General features: G+C 31.3%; 1 protein-coding gene across 2 annotated transcripts; it reads left to right on the plus strand.

The window, feature by feature from the left end:
- The first annotated feature begins 447 nt into the window (after positions 1-447).
- LOC143242680 (anoctamin-7-like) lies at positions 448-15,862 on the plus strand. Of its 2 annotated transcripts, none has more exons than XM_076486154.1 (6): positions 448-741; positions 7,422-7,519; positions 7,792-7,925; positions 8,892-9,057; positions 10,472-10,524; positions 11,496-11,992. In XM_076486154.1, exons 1-5 carry the CDS (start codon positions 583-585, stop codon positions 10,491-10,493), a joined length of 579 nt encoding a protein of 192 aa, XP_076342269.1. In that variant the 5' UTR covers positions 448-582; the 3' UTR covers positions 10,494-10,524; positions 11,496-11,992. The 2 variants fall into 2 exon arrangements, with proteins under 2 accessions (XP_076342269.1, XP_076342268.1); XM_076486153.1 differs by lacking the exons at positions 448-741; positions 7,422-7,519 and adding exons at positions 13,502-13,607; positions 14,433-15,862 and having other exon boundaries at positions 11,496-11,674.
- The last annotated feature ends 1,285 nt before the right edge of the window (positions 15,863-17,147 follow it).

Consider the following 17,147-nt stretch of genomic DNA (forward strand, 5'->3'; position numbering starts at 1 on the left):
ATCCACATTTTTCTATATTCAAAAAAAATTTTTAAGTCTTTAATAGCTAATACATATAAGTCATGAGACCTAATCATGTCGGCGCACTGTGTTTGCACCTCTCGGCTCTCTCCAAATCAACATTCTTAAACATCATTCCTCGGACGCTTGTGGGTGTTCTGCTGAACCTTCCTCATCTTTCTTCGTCGTCTCTCCAGCCGGCGGGATCTCTTCTCAGCTTTTCCTGATGCCCCTCAATTAAATTCAACTCACTATCAACTTCTAGGTCATTCGTGACTATCACGTTGTACGAATAACTAACATGCACTCCTGTTCATATCTCTCGCTCCGTAATCAGGTAACTAATTTATTCTTGCCTTGTGTGGGGTGAAGAGAAACAGCAGTTTCTGACCGCCCTGGTTATTTTTCGTTCAATGAACGAAATGATAATTTAACCAAAATCCCTACCCTGATCTGTCCCTGAGCTAGTCACCGAGCTAGTTGCACGTGCCAATATTTCTGCCAACATGCTATTTAGAACGAAACGTTCATCCTCGCCAGTTAGTGCCGCCGGTAATTGTCGACGGCCTACCGCCGAACCTCATGCCGTACCAAGTCGCCACGTTGATCGCCCGAGCCAAGCCTGGGGCAACCATCGAACCGTCCAGGACCCGTATTTTACGCCGGGGCGGAATCCTCATCCAACCAGCCACTGCTGCAGACCAAATTTATCTGTGCCAGCCATGGAACACTGAATTTAAAGTAAGTTGTTCCCCCACTAAAAGTCCAGTCAATCTTTATTCTGTATTCCTCAGGGGCGTCGACCCATCAATTCAACCAGAAGAAATTAGACAAAGCATAGAACCCCAAATACAAGCCAAGGTATATGCAGTTCATCGAATTTTTTCTAAGAACAGTAACCATCCCACCCACTTCATGAAGATAGTGACAACGTCGAAGTACAGTGCTGACTGTATTTTACGTGACGGCTGTTATTATCATATATTTCACTTTAAAGCCGAACGCCCACATCGACGACCACTTATACTGGTTCAAACAAAGCACCCAAATATCGCAAACAACCAACGGAATTCTTCCAACATGAAACTACCAAAATACCGCCGAGTCCAGGTCTAATTAGAAGAAACATGAAGACAGATTCGGACAACTCGACTCAGAAGACGACAACTCCCACTGTTAGCAACACGCATAAGTTAATTCCATTCAGTCGCTTGTTACTGTCATGATAATAAGTTTACCACAGAACTATCTGAAAAAAGTTTCACTTGGAAGTGTGAAAACACAGGATTTCTTATCGATTTTTTTTTTCTGTTTGAACATGTGATCTATAAAAATTGTCTATTATAATGTTTCTACCTTTGGAGCCCCTGATAGCCAATATAAATCCAACCTCTTGATCACCGACTATTTATATTTAAATCTATCAGTATGCTCTGTAATATCGTGTACTTCAACACCTAACAAGAACTAGGCCTAGTCCTTATTGCTTTGTATTACAAAAATGTTATTTGAGTACACTATTTTATCTCCTCTCACAAAGTGTTTTTTCTAACTCGTACTGCTCTCTGTTGGTGCTGATTTTGAAACTTGCATATCTGCATACTAACATGCAAATAATTTTGCAGCTGTTAACTACTTACTTGGCAGTGTTATTGAATAAATGTTTTTCCTTGAAGTTTAATAAATTTATAAGTTTTACTTTCTTGGTTTTCTGCTTTAGTTACATTGTTCGTTACCATTTTATTCTTCTTTGTAGAAAGTTACAAATTATTTTATATCCTTTTCGAGTTCATAAGTTATGCTCCTGCAGTTCAGATTTTAATGATGACAACTGCTGCAAGTACTATTATTGACCACATCCAATGGGTCTGAACCAAAATGCTTGACCCATGAAGCGACGGCTCTGGTTTGTTGGAAATTGATCAATTTCACACAGCAATTATAATAAACTGATGATTGTCCCATCATGGTTTTCAGTGATTGGGAAGTTTTGGATTTTAACAGCATTTTTCTCCCTCCTGAGTGTACCTCTCAGTTGCATATTGTGTCAGGCCTCTTCCCTTTTGATGGATTTGGTTATTAAGGCATGTTACAGTTTATGTCCTTATTCCCAGTTTCCTGTCTTCTGCCTCTGCTCTTCTAATAGACTAGTCTTTAGATTATTAGTTTTGTTTCCTACTTTCCTGGATTTTTTGGTTCATGTGAGTTGTTTTGGGGAGCATTTGCATTGAGGGAATCAGTATGCTCTGACCCCCCACAAACTGTGGATGATCATGCTTTTGATTATAATTGTTCAAGTTTGATTGGACTCGGTGATCCTGTACCCTTACTTTATTCCTTAAAATATGAATTCATTAATATTACTTTTGCATATAGTGAACAACTTGTAATGCATAATGCAAAATTTATATTTGTGATTATAAAACAGTAAAGTTAAGTATGTATAAACCCAAATTGATTAGGAAAAACATTTTAAATAGGTATAAGGAGAAGGTAAGACAATGGGTTAATAACCTTTTGTTTCTTCCCATCCAAATTACTGTACACTACAGTCAACGTCTCTTTCACCAACCCTTTTTTATGACTTTCCTAGGTAATTTTCTTTATGGCACTCTTAAAATATTTCTTAAAAACCTGAAGTCCACTAAGTCCAGACTTTCTGTCATCTAGATAATCTAGATAACAAATAAATTAACAGATTAGTAAGGTAAGATTTCCTATAATAAATCTGTTTTGGCTTTCTTCTGGAGTATTCAGTTTCTATAAAAATATATTTTCATATAATTTTGACATTTTTTTTATCAGTGACATTTGACCTGGATTAGTTTTAAACCACTCATTGAAGAGAAAACATGAAATAGAGAAACAACAAATTGAAAGTAAAAACGTAATTTACAAAAGCCTATAAGACAGCTAGAGGAAGAAAATCGTTTACAAGGACTTAGTAATGCTCTTCCTGAAAATAATAAAGGGTTTGCTATGTTGCAAAAGATGGGATACAAACCAGGAATGAGATTGGGAAAGAAAGGTAACATAGTTTAAATGTATATTCACATTACAGCAATAGAATGTAACAAAATGTTTTGATAATACTAGTTAGTTCATCAAGTTCAGTTTATTGTTCTTTTATTTGACAGCTAGATTCATTATAGTTAACTATAATGTTAACTATAATATATAACTATATATCATAATAAGCAATTTACAAAACTAGTTATCCTTGTACAGACAAAATACTACAACAAATAGCATTTAAGCAGAAATTAATGGATGCTCTTTGTGTGAACTAATAGCAACCAAATAAGCACATGGAAATATATTGTATTGCTTGTAATCATTTCATTTTCTTTCGGTAATCACTCCTGAAAGTATATGTACTTGTGTCATTAACACTAATAAGATTTGCTTACAAGTATTATTTTTGTCTTTTATTCATATGAATTTTAAACACTTGATGAGTTGATGAATTTGAAACTAAGATTTTTTGCATGTTATAAGCTTGTTTACAATAATGTTGGCTTGTATAACACGTTAGTCACTATTTTTAATTGTTAAAACATTTCTTTAGAGTCAAAATCTTAATTCTGGGAGAACTGGTTTAATGGGAACAACACAGCTGTTGTGTGGTTTGTTTATTGCCCCTACTAAAAGGCCTGGCATGGCCAGGTGGTTAAGGCACTCGGCTTGTAATTTGAGGGTTGTGGGTTTGATTCCATATCAGGCCAAACATGCTCACCCTTTCAGCCATGGGGGCATTATAATGTGATGGTCAATCCTACTCTTTCTTAGTGAAGTAGAATACACCTTATCCACTTGGTTAGAGACTGAAAACAAATGTTCATAATTCCTTACCAGATGAGTTCTGCTCATTTGTTGAGTATGAAATATGGGATCCCATTATTCCTAGCCTCGGGTGTTACCTTTTGGACTCGTTAAGTGTTGCTTACTTTTGTGTCGTTATTCTGATGGTGCCAAATGCAACATTCTGTGGTTACATGTTGGAATCTAAAGTATATATATATATATATATAACATTGTGGTCTGATAACCATAGCCAGCAACATGGGATATAGGTACTACAACCCCTTAATTTCAACCCTGAGCCATAGAATCTTGGCTGACTGGTCAGGGGTGGCCTACCTGATGATTATTCATTTTCTGTTCTGCCTTTGATTCAGGAACAAAGCTCCAAGTGAAGAGCATATTTGTTATAGAGGTAGGGTGTAATTTCCACACTTTTGTACCACTTTTTCTCTTGGTACATTCCTGTTCTATACAAATGCTTTGTGTGTGGATCATGCCTGCACTGCCCCCTACACTTTTATCAATGTGAGATTCTAGCTAGAGTGTTGGTGGATGGTAAGTATTATTGGAAACAATTTTCAGTTTAAGTAAAATGTTAACTTTTATTTTTAGATAACTTCAGAAAATAAACCTTCTAGAGGCTTTTAATTTCCCAGTAATCTTGTAATTTTTTAAGAAACTAAAACTGGAATGTAATTTCCACTTTTCTGTTCTTTAAGTCATAATAAATAACATCATGTTGTTGTTTGCAGTTTATTATTTATAAAATCCTATCTTTGTATTTACTTTTGCACTACCAAAATAATTAAGACAACTTGCCATTTTCAGACTTTCATTTATATCTCCTGGTAATATTGAAACATGAATGTTGTAAAGTGTCTTTAAAGTTGATATAGTCATGTGAAGATTGTATGCAAAATGGTGGTCAGTTGGCCAAAATGGCCATTAACTTAATTAACTTCTAAATACGTAAGGATATTATGAGTTAAGAATTTAAATAATAAGTTAAAAAGTAACTGAAACATTGAAGGGAATATTTTATTAATAATTGTGTTGTTTGTTCTTAGTTTAAGTTGAAATTTGCAAATAGGATTTGATTTTATACTGTATCTATAAAACTAAATATGTTCTATAATTAAGGACTTTTGTGATTTTCTTTTCCAATGTTCTTTTTTTTAAGTTGTCACTTAGACATATTCAAAAGAATTTTTGGTTTTTTGAAATTTTATCCCAAGAAATTATAAGTATCCAGCATTGTCACTGTGTTGTAGAAATGACACTAAACATAAAGCATTGTAAAACTATCTCCAATTTGCACATACCATTCAGTGTTGCTTAGACCTGTGTTTAGGCCTGAGTATCATTAGGACACCTGCATTGTTTTATTGCTACTAGCAGTAGTATAGATCTAGGCTTAGATAAGATCCAAGATCAGTAATAATTATTCATTTATACACAGACAAATGTAATTTAGATTAGAAAGTAACATACCTAAATTACTTCTTTCTTGTTCTAACAAACTACATTTTAATGTATGTACATAAGCTCCCACATGACCTTACTAACCAGCACTGTTTGAGGTAATCTACTTTACACAGACAACACTGATCTATGACCTACTTTATCAATATGTATATGCTCAATCTGAAACCTGGTTATACAATGTTTTGCTCAATAACATAATAGCAATTAGTCAAATAACTATAAGAAGTCCTGTATTTGCACTGGTATTTGGGACCTGAAGTCATAAATTCATGGTAAAAAACATGAAATCTTTATTTTTATTCAAAGTACACTTCCTGTTGGCTGGGAAAAATAGCAATATTAACCCTTTCTCTGTAGACATTTTTTCTGTGCATGTCTTAAAGTTTTAGTGAGTTACATTCAAAAGTTGATTAAAGTATTTTCTTTTCATGACATAATAATAAATAAACTCTGAAAACATAGCTCTTAATCCATATTTTAATAGTATACAAGTTTAAAGATTTTACTTTCAGAAGGCAATATTTAAAATAGAAAAACTAGAATTTTCTAGTGTAAGAATTGTAACATTTTCTCTCTAGGCCTTTTCTTCTCTTATTTATTTACCACCCTCCAAGAAGTAGAAAATGAAATTTAATGTAAATCACTTATTATTATATAATTTCACTAAGGCATACTATAATTTTCATAGCGTTTGATATTATTTGGTTCCAGAGACATGAAATCAAATCTATCTTGCCACACGCACTTGTGACGTCCTCTTTATAAGAAATTTCCAATCAGTGTTTAAGTCACTAAGTTCAGTATTACTTAAAAACCAATAGAAAGCCGTGGTTTTCATCTGTCAAGCGATTTATCATATTGCAATGTTTCCTGTGAATAAAATTCCATATTTTGCTTTCAATTTAACCTTGATTGCCATGGGAAGTTATTGTTTAAAAATAGAAATCTCTTTAGATCAGTTAGGTTAGATTAAGTAAAATAAGTACTACTGTTACTACTAATAATAATAGGCCTGGCATGGCCAGGTGGTTAAGGCACTCGACTCGTAAATTGAGGGTGGCGAGTTTGAATACCCGTCACACCAAACATGCTCGCCCTTTCAGCCGTGGGGTCGTTATAATGGTACAGTCAATCCCACTATTTGTTGGTGAAAGAGTTGGCACTGGATGGTGATGACAAGCTGCCTTCCCCCTAGTCTTGCACTGCTAAATTAGGGACAGCTAGTGCAGATATCCCTTGTGTAGCTTTGCACAAAATTAAAATAAAACACACCAAAAAACACACAAACAAAAAACTAATAATAATAGTGATATTTTAAAAAATGTTCATGAGTAGCTCGTGCATAATGGAATTCAAAAGCACAGCAAGAGCTGCATATTTGTCACATGATTTACAACTTATTAAGTCATGAATAGTAATTAGTTATGGGTTATAAAGGCAATGAAACAATAACATTTAACAATGTATACACATACACACACTATTATGAGCATAAAACTATTTAGTATAAACATAAGTAGTTTAATATCACAATTTAAAGTCATTCCAGACAGTCATTCTTCACTGCTTCATGGGTTACACCAGTAACAAGGATTTAGGTTTAGATATTACAGAAAAAGGTTTGAAATTTTGAGACTAAGAAAAGTATTTTAAGCTAAACATGGAAATCAATATTCAGACTAACAAACAGAAATTCTCTATTTATTCATCTATACATATGTAAGTATTCACAGATACATTTTTAGTGAAAATACTCCATTAAAAAATATAATCTTTGGTGTGCAAAAAACTTTTTATGTTTGCTTAAAGCCTGCCAAATGATGTGAATACATTGTAATACTATAACAAGCACAGAATAATTGTTAGGTCAGTTCCTGGGATTGAGCCTGTCATGAGAAACTTAAACTATGAAGAATCAATCAAAGTTTTTCATGTTAGTCACACACATTCTTTAAATTTTGAGGTTTGAAACATTATTTTTTTGGACCATTTGATCCTGGGCAAGTTATTAGTGCTCTCACTCACTAACTTATATCTTATTGTACTTTTCAGTCTTGTGTCCTTTCTGAGATATTTTTTAAAGTGGTATTGCCACAGTAATTTTGAAACTGTTTTTCTACATTTCTTTCTAGTGTGGAACAGGAGGGTGTTTGTTTGAACTCTCTTTGCAGTTAGCTATAATTGTGGCAGGGAAGCAGATCATTAACGCCGTGGTGGAAATGGGTGTTCCGTAAGTTTTTTAGTTAAAATAGACATTTATTGTAATAATTTCATGTAAGAACATTTTCTATGACAGTTGGCTCATTTTGAGATATTAGAACTGTTGTACTTTTTTTTTCAAAAAGTGATTTTGATATGTTCGAGATTCATAGTTTATTAATGTTCAGTCAAACATGTGGTATGTCAGATTGTATGTAAAATTAAACTATTTATACATTCATGTCAACAACAAAAACTGATATTATTTTAAAACTAGGTAAAAATATTTTTGTATTTATCTAGATGGCTGTTACGGGTTTACAAGAAGTGGTCAGTGCATAAAAAGGATCAGTGTGCTCATGAAAACCAGTGGGAGAGTGACTACAACTTAATAAACCAAGAAGAATTGGGTCTTTTTAGTGAATATCTTGAAAAGGGTAAGGCTTAAGTTTAAAATAATGATTGAAAATAATTACATTAAGAGATACATATGTTCTACATAAAAACTTGAACAGATTAAAATGGTACTTTTTCCATGTCTGTGAAAAATGTTAGATCTTTAACAATGACCTTGTAGTTTGTACATCATTCAAGAGCCTTAAAATCAAGTTATTTTAATTGTAGTTAACTGAGTAACTGACTACTATGGAAATGAATGATATATTATTTTAAGTTCCTCCAACGTAATTTAAAATACTTTTAGATATTTAATGTATAATTAACAGTAAAGATGAAATGTGTGATATGATAATAATGTATGTGAAAAACTTAGTCGGAGCAGCATTTAGAATGTTTTTGATGGTGTAGAAATGGATATGAATTGTGTTTCTTGCTCAGCCTGAAGGGTTATAATGCTAAGATTAAACATTTGATTCCCGCTGTGGTTATGGGTCAAATTCCACATCGTACAACTTTGCATTTAACAACAAACAAAGAAATTTTTTTTTTAATTTTATGGGTTTCAGCTTGTTTTTCAGAACAGTTTAATATATAGAGGAAACGTTTATTAAATACCTGTAAAACAGCTACACCACCTCAATGATTAGTATTTTTTGGAACAGCAATTTTAAAGGTCCTTGTCTGTGTTTTAGTTTGTTTGTTTTTTAAATGAAACATTATTAATATGCTACTTGATTTTGATGTTAATGTTTGTCTTGACTTTCATGTCAAACTAGAAATTAAATCTCTTATTCAACCACCTCTAGACCTGAATCAACACCATAAGGTTAGAATTTCTGTGTAATAAAGTGTGATACTTCCAAGGAGTCACCACATGTATTATTGTAATTGTAGTCCACTAATTACATTAATATATTTAACTGTCTAAATCATAAAAACTTCCTCAAACATTAAATGTACAGTTCAATTAATAAACGTTTCTGTAATTTGTTCTCCTTCTCCAGTGTTGCAGTTTGGATTTGTCACAATTTTTGTGGTTGCATTTCCTCTGGCACCATTATTTGCTTCACTAAACAACATCACAGAAATCAGGCTCGATGCTAGGAAGTTTATCACTTTCTTACGACGACCTGTTGCAGAAAGAGTTAAGAACATTGAGTGCACAGTGTGGTGAATACAGCAAGCTGTTTAGTTTTAGTCTGTTAAGAAGAAAGTAAATTGACAATGTTACATATTTTTTATTTCAGACAAGTCTCTGATTTATGTTACATACATTATGTATTATTGCTCTAAATAATCACTAATTTGAATTTAGTTGTTATTTAAATGTTAGTATGTATTAAAATATGATATTTCTCAACAAGATTGGCATGTACTGTTCTCTATTATGACACAAATATATTAAAATATGCAAAAAAGAAAACGACACAAATTATAATTATAGTTATTACAAATTAGGGTTTAGGTACAAGAGTTTTAGAAACAATACTGAGTTTTATATATGATCTAGAACCCGATATTTTATCGACAGTTTAGGCCCATAACAAGCAAATTCAATCCGAGTTGAGACTGTCACACATCACTTAAGCTGGCTATCTTGTATGGCTTTGCACTGATTACAAACTGACTTTTTCCAGGGATGCTATTTAATGTCCTTGTAGAAAAAATAATATCCCAAATTAATGTGTTGAAATTGAATGGTTTGTAATGTTCAAAATCTACTGCATACCTGGTTCCCAATTTTGTAGTTTTATGATTAATTAAATTAATTTATGATAATAGCTTCTGAGGCCTATATCACACTGACTTTAACTGACTAATAATATTCTTCCTGCTCTTGGCATGTTGGTTTATATAGTTTATTGTGAGTTTCTAGAATATTCACCAAAGTTGGAAGATGCTAGTGTTTTCATAAAATAAATAAATATTAAATCTTACTCTTGAGATTCTTCTGCAAATTTCAAGAACAGATGGGACTTGTGCAATACATAGCCAACAATATACATCACATACAAAAAAGGAAAACTATATTGAAACAAATGTAGGTACTAAAACAAATGTATCGTGGTAAATCTGTTAGAAATCACAGTCTGAAGCTCTTAAAATGTAGACAATGTTGTGATACCCAACTTCTTTGTGACATACAAACACTCTTCCATTAACTGAGTGAGGACTGTTATTAGTAAATAATAACAATCATTTGACAGTCATGTGTGAACCAATCAGTTGTAAGAAATATTTGGATTTTAGCCTTTTAGGTATTTTCATTATGACATTTCTAGTTACCCAGATAGTGAAGTAATGTAATATTCATACTTTGAAGTTTGTTTTATTTCAAACCTTGATTTTTTTACACTAAATATACAGAGAAGAATTATTAGAGTTAATTAATAACTCCTGATTAGTCTTTAATGATAAGTTTTAATTCATAACTTAGCTGAGATATATATAATCCATTCTATACATGAATGTAATGTTAATGAAAGAGAATTGTTTTGTAAGCAAAAAAATAATAAAAAGATTAGACAGTAAAGTTATTGAAATATATTCCAGTTATTTTAATAGGTTGATTCTATTTTGATAGGAGTATGGTACAGAATTCTTAATTCTGTTGGAAAGATTTCTGTCATCACAAATGTAAGTACAGAGAATTATGAGCAATGTTTGTACTTGTTCTTAATACTAACTGTTAGTAATATCACATACACTGATTACAGTGATAAAGGAATACTTCATACACATGTATGATATTAGAGTGAGACACCTTAAGAATCATTATAAGTGAAATAAACTCTTTGCATTTCCTTTCAAATTTTATCTAAATTATGAAATTATTTTGAGAAACGTTTAATGTTTAAGGTGATTATTAAATTAATGTAATTAATGTTATAAGTATAGGTCAGTTCCAAAACTGTAACTTAATATGATCTCTTTTAGAATTTCTGTGTACTTGTGTTCTTTCTGCAGTGATTTTCTAAAGCACCTTTAGTGGGTTTATAAAATACATTGATGTGATTTCTTTTTGTGAGTCAGTTTACAAGTTTACACCTACTGACCATTGGTTGTTATTAATTTAAGACGAAATTTTGTGCATTGAAGAATTGTCATGGTGTTGATCTATCACAATTTTGATGTGATATAAAAACTTAATTGTTACTATTATGAAGAGACAGGAGTTTATAATGTATTACATATTGATGTCAATAGAAACAATAAATTGTTTTTTACCTTTCTGATCACTTGAAGTACAGTGTCACCATATTATTACTTTATTTTGGAATTATATTGTATAATAATTCTATATAGTAAATTAATGTTCATTTAATATAAAAAGTAACAATGTCATAAGAAATTTAAGATGAAAATGCTATTATTTTCTGTTCTATCAAGCATGGTTAGTGATGCAATAGACATTTAACACAGTGAATTTTATTATAATCCACAATGTCAAACCCAGTTAACTGTGTTTCACTAATATACTTAATGGTGTGAAACTTAATAATGTTTGCTCTTACACAATCAAACTAAATAATATTACAGTATATTATTTAAGGTGACAGAAAGTGTGTTATTTTCTGAACTGTTAATTCTATTTTCTTACTTTTCAGGCACTAATTATTGCCTTTACATCAAGTTTTATAGAGGAGACATTTTATAAAGTTTTCATTTCACCAGATGGGTCACTGAATGGATTTCTGAACTTTACTCTGTCAGATTTCAACATCGGTGACTTTCCTGGTGATTTGAATATTCTTTCTGAACCTGACACCAGTGTGGAATACTGCAAGTAAGTGTTAATTTTTGTTTTATTGTTTCAAATTAACAGAGCATAGAAAACAATGTATGTGTGATTAAGAACCAGTGTGGTGTCTCTTTAACCCTACTGACGTGAGACATCAAAGTGAACAAGTTACAACCGTTTTACGTAGATTCAAACTTTAACCCTGCTGACATCGGACACGAAAGTGCACAAGTTACTACCATTTTACGTAGATTCAAACTTTAACCCTATTGACATGGGATATCAAATTGTGCAAGGTACAAACATTTTATTGAGTTAGTTTCAAAGTTATCATCCATGAAAGTATTTTTCATCATTGCAACAACATTTTACCACAATGAACCAGATTCAAGGCAGTTGAATGCAACTTGGTACATTTGGCATGTATAAGTTGGTGGAAATGATGCCTAGCATGCATAGATAGATGGGTACAGATGATGTCTAGCATGATCAGACATATTGGAAAAGATATCTGGTATGCGTAGATATTTCGATGAAGGTTGTGTCTCGTATGCATAGACATATGGATTGAAATGATGTTTGGCATGTGCAAATATAATGCTGTAGGTGATATCTAGCATGTGTAGATATATGGGTGGAGACAATAAAGGGTTAATTAAACTACTTAAAATAATACATATTATTAAACTTGGTACAAAAAGATACTTTATGACTTAAATATTAGTATTACATAAGATTTAATTCTTAAGTTAAAAAAATGAATATACTTCTCTACACAATCTGGTGATGCTCTGACTTTTCATTTACAAATATTTTTTTTTCTCTCCTCTTGTGAGGGTTTCAGATTGTTCAACCAATTAGAAACGTACATATAGCAGATACTAACAACTCAGAATATAAAATTTCAACCCAAATGACAAATCCTTGTATTATCTTCTGTTTTTCAAGAAATTTGTGTAATTCTCATTTATATTGCTGTTGGACAATTGGTTGTATTTATATAACTAATAAAAAGAGTGTATTCTATCCATAAATCAGGCAAGTTTCTTTTTGTTTCGGCAGTTTTTTTTTTTTGTTTTTTTTATATAAACCTGATTGTGGGTTAGTTAGAAATACCAGTTGTTTTACAATTTTATTCAAGTGCATCATGCAATATTTTTTAATGTAACATAATTATTCATAGTACTAAACAGAAATTTTAATATCCTTTTATAAACATTAAAAATAATCACAAGAGATTTCATAACATTCACCATCAGTTTTATTTTTTATTCTGAAAGAAGTAACATTTGTACAAAACTTTAACATATTTTTATCCAAGGAAGATGGAAGGTTTGTTTCTAGATTCTGTTTTGTGTGCAGTAAAAAAGTTATACATCTTCAAGAGAGAGAACTTTACTGACTTCATCTTCAGCAGCATTTGAAACAACTACACTAACTCTTTTAATGACTGTATTTCAGGATTGATACACAAAAATTGTTCAAATAAAACACAAATAGAACTTGAAGACAAAACACTTGGATGATGAAATTACTTTTCTGCTGGTACAAATCTATTAAAATTTTCCAGACATCAGATTCACAAAATTCCAGCAAAATCTCCTCACTCAATAGGATTTCAAAGAAACTTTTTTGGAAGAAAACTGTAGAATTAATTTCTAACAATTAGATATTGCATATAAGAGCACAAAATGTACTTAGTTGTTTAAGTTAGAAAGTTAACTTTATTTCAAAAAACTTGACTGAGTACAGAAAACAGTTTTAAGGTAAAGTTGAAAATTTATAAAATGCAAAACATCCTCTATAAAATAAATTGTTTAAAGTGCTGGCTTCTATTTTAAGGTCATTTTATTTCATGATTTCTTCATTCAGGTACCAAGACCATAGAGAGCCTCCAACAGCAAACAACAAATATGAATATAAGTCAATATATTGGCAGTTTGCTACAACTTGCTTGATGTTCGTTTTTAATTTTACGGTTGGAAACAATTTTTTCAAATTATAGATCTTATTTTTAATCAAACTTAATTACATTTACAGTTCATTTTTAGTTTATATTAAAATAAATCAATTTACAGTATCTTTCACTTTAGAACATAAAATACAACTTTCTTTCTTCAAAATATGGAATATTTTAAATGCTAATTGTAGAACAAACCTGAGACTTTTATTTAACTAAAGTTTTCAAAACAGATATAAAGTGTGAATAGCTTTTACTAAATCACCTTTTATTTGTAATTTAAATTTTTTTGAGGAAGCTAAGCACATGTTTTGATGTACATAAACCCACAGGACCAGTTGAGAAATGCTGTATTAAATTAACTTGAAGGGAGTTGGAAACTTTTTAACATTTACTGCAACTGAAAATATATAAACATTATAACGATGTACAGTTGTTTTTAATGAAGCAACATAAATAGGCTATAATAGGTAATACATTTTACTTCAGCCAGGACAATCCTAGAATGTTTTTAAAAGCTTCAGTAACATTTACTAAGTCATCCTTCACAAAATGGATGGGTTAATCATTTTTGTTATAAAACTATCCTTTTTTATTACCCAATTATAAAAGTGTTAGATTTTTTTGTGGCTTCTGTTCATCCAGTGTAATGTTTTTCTAATTGTGTAGCACTGATACTGTTCTGAATGACTGTACATGCTCATTAGTAATTTAAGAAAAATTCATGACTTAATCATTGTTCATAAAGTTTTATAATCTGCATTGGTTAAACAATGTTATGTAAAAGGATTATGTTTTAAAAATTGCTCCAGTGAAACTTATCATGTTTTTACTTTTTTTTAGTGTCTTGTATTTATCATCTCATCTTGGATTTGTTGGTTGATCCCTGACATTCCAAAGTCTGTGAATCTTCAGATTAGGCATGAAAATCATGTCATCAATGATATGATTATTGAACATGAACTAAGAAAAGCAAAGTATCTTGCTTTGAATGGAAAAAAAAAAAAAAAGGAGCCAGGTTGGAAGATACATGTAAGTTGACCAAAGGTAAGTTTGTGAATATTCTGTTTGTTACTTAGTATATATTTTTATTTGTGTGTGAATAAGTAAGAGAGTATAGTTAGAGGTTATGGCTTGTGTAAGTGTGCATACTGCATGTTAGCAGGTTCTTCAACTGATCAAAACTTGGTAAAACAAGATTCTAAACTTCAGTAAGGCAATAAGGTTGGTGGGTCATTCTAAAAAATAAAATAGCCAGGTAGGAAGATACAAGTATACCAGTGGTAAGTTTGTGAATATGCTGGTTTTGTGTGTGTGTGTTTGTTGTTGTTTTTATCAGTGTTCAGTATACGTTGGTTATCAGTTGTTTTTTTTAAGTATTCTGTCAGATTATCAACATATTAAATTTCTTTATATAATTGTAATGAAGAGAAACTAAAGTTATTTGATTAACTCCAAACATTAATATTTACTCGAAGGAAAATTATTTGAACTTAGTGAAAACTTCAGTTTATGAATTGGTACTTACTATTATAAATGTGTGCATTATTAAAAAATATCGAAAATTTATCTAGATGTATTGGATACAACTTCAGTTTTTGAACAGATTTGTGTTAAATTATGTACTTGTTTACATCCTTTAATAATAATTTGAATCACTCATGAGGGTGAATGAAAATTATAAAGTACAAAACTCATTTTTTAAAGTAATGGATCTTTAGTTTTGTTACTTCTCTTTAAGATGGGCTGATTTTTTTTAAAAGCATTTTTGACATAAGTGTTTCTTTAAACATACATTTCATGTGAAAAATTTCGTGGTTATTTCAATCATCAGTAATTTTTAGATTATATAGATGTTTACACACATTGTCTCTTGTCATGTAAAATTAAAACATTTTTATGATGCCAGTTGTAACTGTTACAAAATATTTCTTTATGTGAATTTTAAACCAGTTATTTTAATTATTACAACTTTTACTTCTGTATATATTTTATTGTTTAAAATTTATGAGCATTTCTGAAGAAATAGTTGTTGATGTGTGCATAATTATGAAGTATTTTTTCATTTGTGATAAATGAAATTAAACCTTATTTACTAAAGTATTTAGTATTATTACCTGATGTAACATGTTCTAGAGCAGAACTTATAAGTGTCGTAGGTTTGTTTCACATATTTCATTTACAAAATTACCAACTAACATCTCGCCTTTAAACATATTTTTTTTAGTTTGAATAAGAAGTTCCCAGTTCGTGTAACAAAGATAAAATGAAAATTCTGAATATATTATTATTAAAGACTTTTGCGTTTTTTAAATTCATGTTTTTCTTCAAATTTTCATGTTTTTTCTTTAATCTTCATATCAAATTAATTCATTTCTTTATCAAATGAAAACTGTATTTCATCTGTTATGTTTCTTTAAATGTCCAAACTATGTCCCAGCAATGGAACGATATCAAATTAATTCATTTCTTTATCAAATGAAAACTGTCGTTACAGGCTACATTTAATTTCAGGCTCAACTTCATGTACACTGGCACAAATAACACATCTCGAAAACTATTGCACACCGACATCACACATATATATAAACCTTACTTATTGGATTGTCATCATAGACTCATGTTAACTCTTAGTTTATATTCGGTCAATGTTGATAAAAGAATATTTCCAGAGTTGAGGGTGAGTGACGTTGTTAAGTCACCCTCCCTCTGGTATGGCCAGGAGGTTCAGGTGATCGACTTGCAATCTGAAGGTCGCCGGTTCGAATCCCTATCACACCAAACATGCTCGCCCTTTCAGCCGTAGGGACGTTATAAAGTTACAATCAAACCCATTATTCGTTGGTCAAAGAGTAGCCCAACATTTTATGATGGATGGTGATGACTAGCTTTCTTCTCTCTTGTCTTACACTGCTGAAATAGGGATGGCTAGTGCAGATAGTCCTCGTGTAGCTTTGTGCGAAATTCAAAAGCAAACCTTCTGGTTTATCGAGCTAGTTTAATAAAAGATATAACAGTAACGGAAATACTAACAGCTATCAAAGACACAAAAAACAAATCTCCTGGAGAAGATGGTATACAAGCTGTTCTAAAACATGGTACTCAGAAATTATATGAACACCTAACAGCCTTATTCAATTTATCATTATTAGCCGGATATATCTCTCTTTCTTGGAAGGAAGCAGTAATATTAATGTTCCAGAAAGAAGCAAAGAAACCAAATAATTACCGCCCAATTATCCTAACCAGTTGCATCGGCAAAATTTTAGAAAGAATAATTAGTAACTGACTATCTATCTACTTAGAAGTAAGTTCAAAATTACCCGAAATTCAAAACGGATTTAGAAAATAAGACAAACTACAGACCACCTGATCAGATTAACAGAACCAATTACAGACAGTTTTAACAAAAAACGAATGTACTGTAGCTTGCTTTCTTGACATTGAGAAAGCATTTGACACGGTCTGGCATAACGGATTACGCCAGCAGCTAACAAAAATGGATTTACCCTAGGGAATTAATTATTCGCTGGCTATCTACTTTACATGGAAGTTTGT

This window comes from Tachypleus tridentatus, unplaced genomic scaffold, assembly GCF_004210375.1.
Source record: "Tachypleus tridentatus isolate NWPU-2018 unplaced genomic scaffold, ASM421037v1 Hic_cluster_2, whole genome shotgun sequence".
Taxonomy (NCBI): domain Eukaryota; kingdom Metazoa; phylum Arthropoda; class Merostomata; order Xiphosura; family Limulidae; genus Tachypleus; species Tachypleus tridentatus.

Bases quoted from the DNA above. Each gene is read 5' to 3' on its own strand.
- LOC143242680 (XM_076486153.1), top strand. From the start codon at position 8,985: ATGCTAGGAAGTTTATCACTTTCTTACGACGACCTGTTGCAGAAAGAG. The intron at 10,525-11,495 runs GTAAGTACAGAG...CTTACTTTTCAG, and splicing joins AGATTTCTGTCATCACAAAT to GCACTAATTATTGCCTTTAC. The intron at 13,608-14,432 runs GTTGGAAACAAT...ACTTTTTTTTAG, and splicing joins TGTTCGTTTTTAATTTTACG to TGTCTTGTATTTATCATCTC.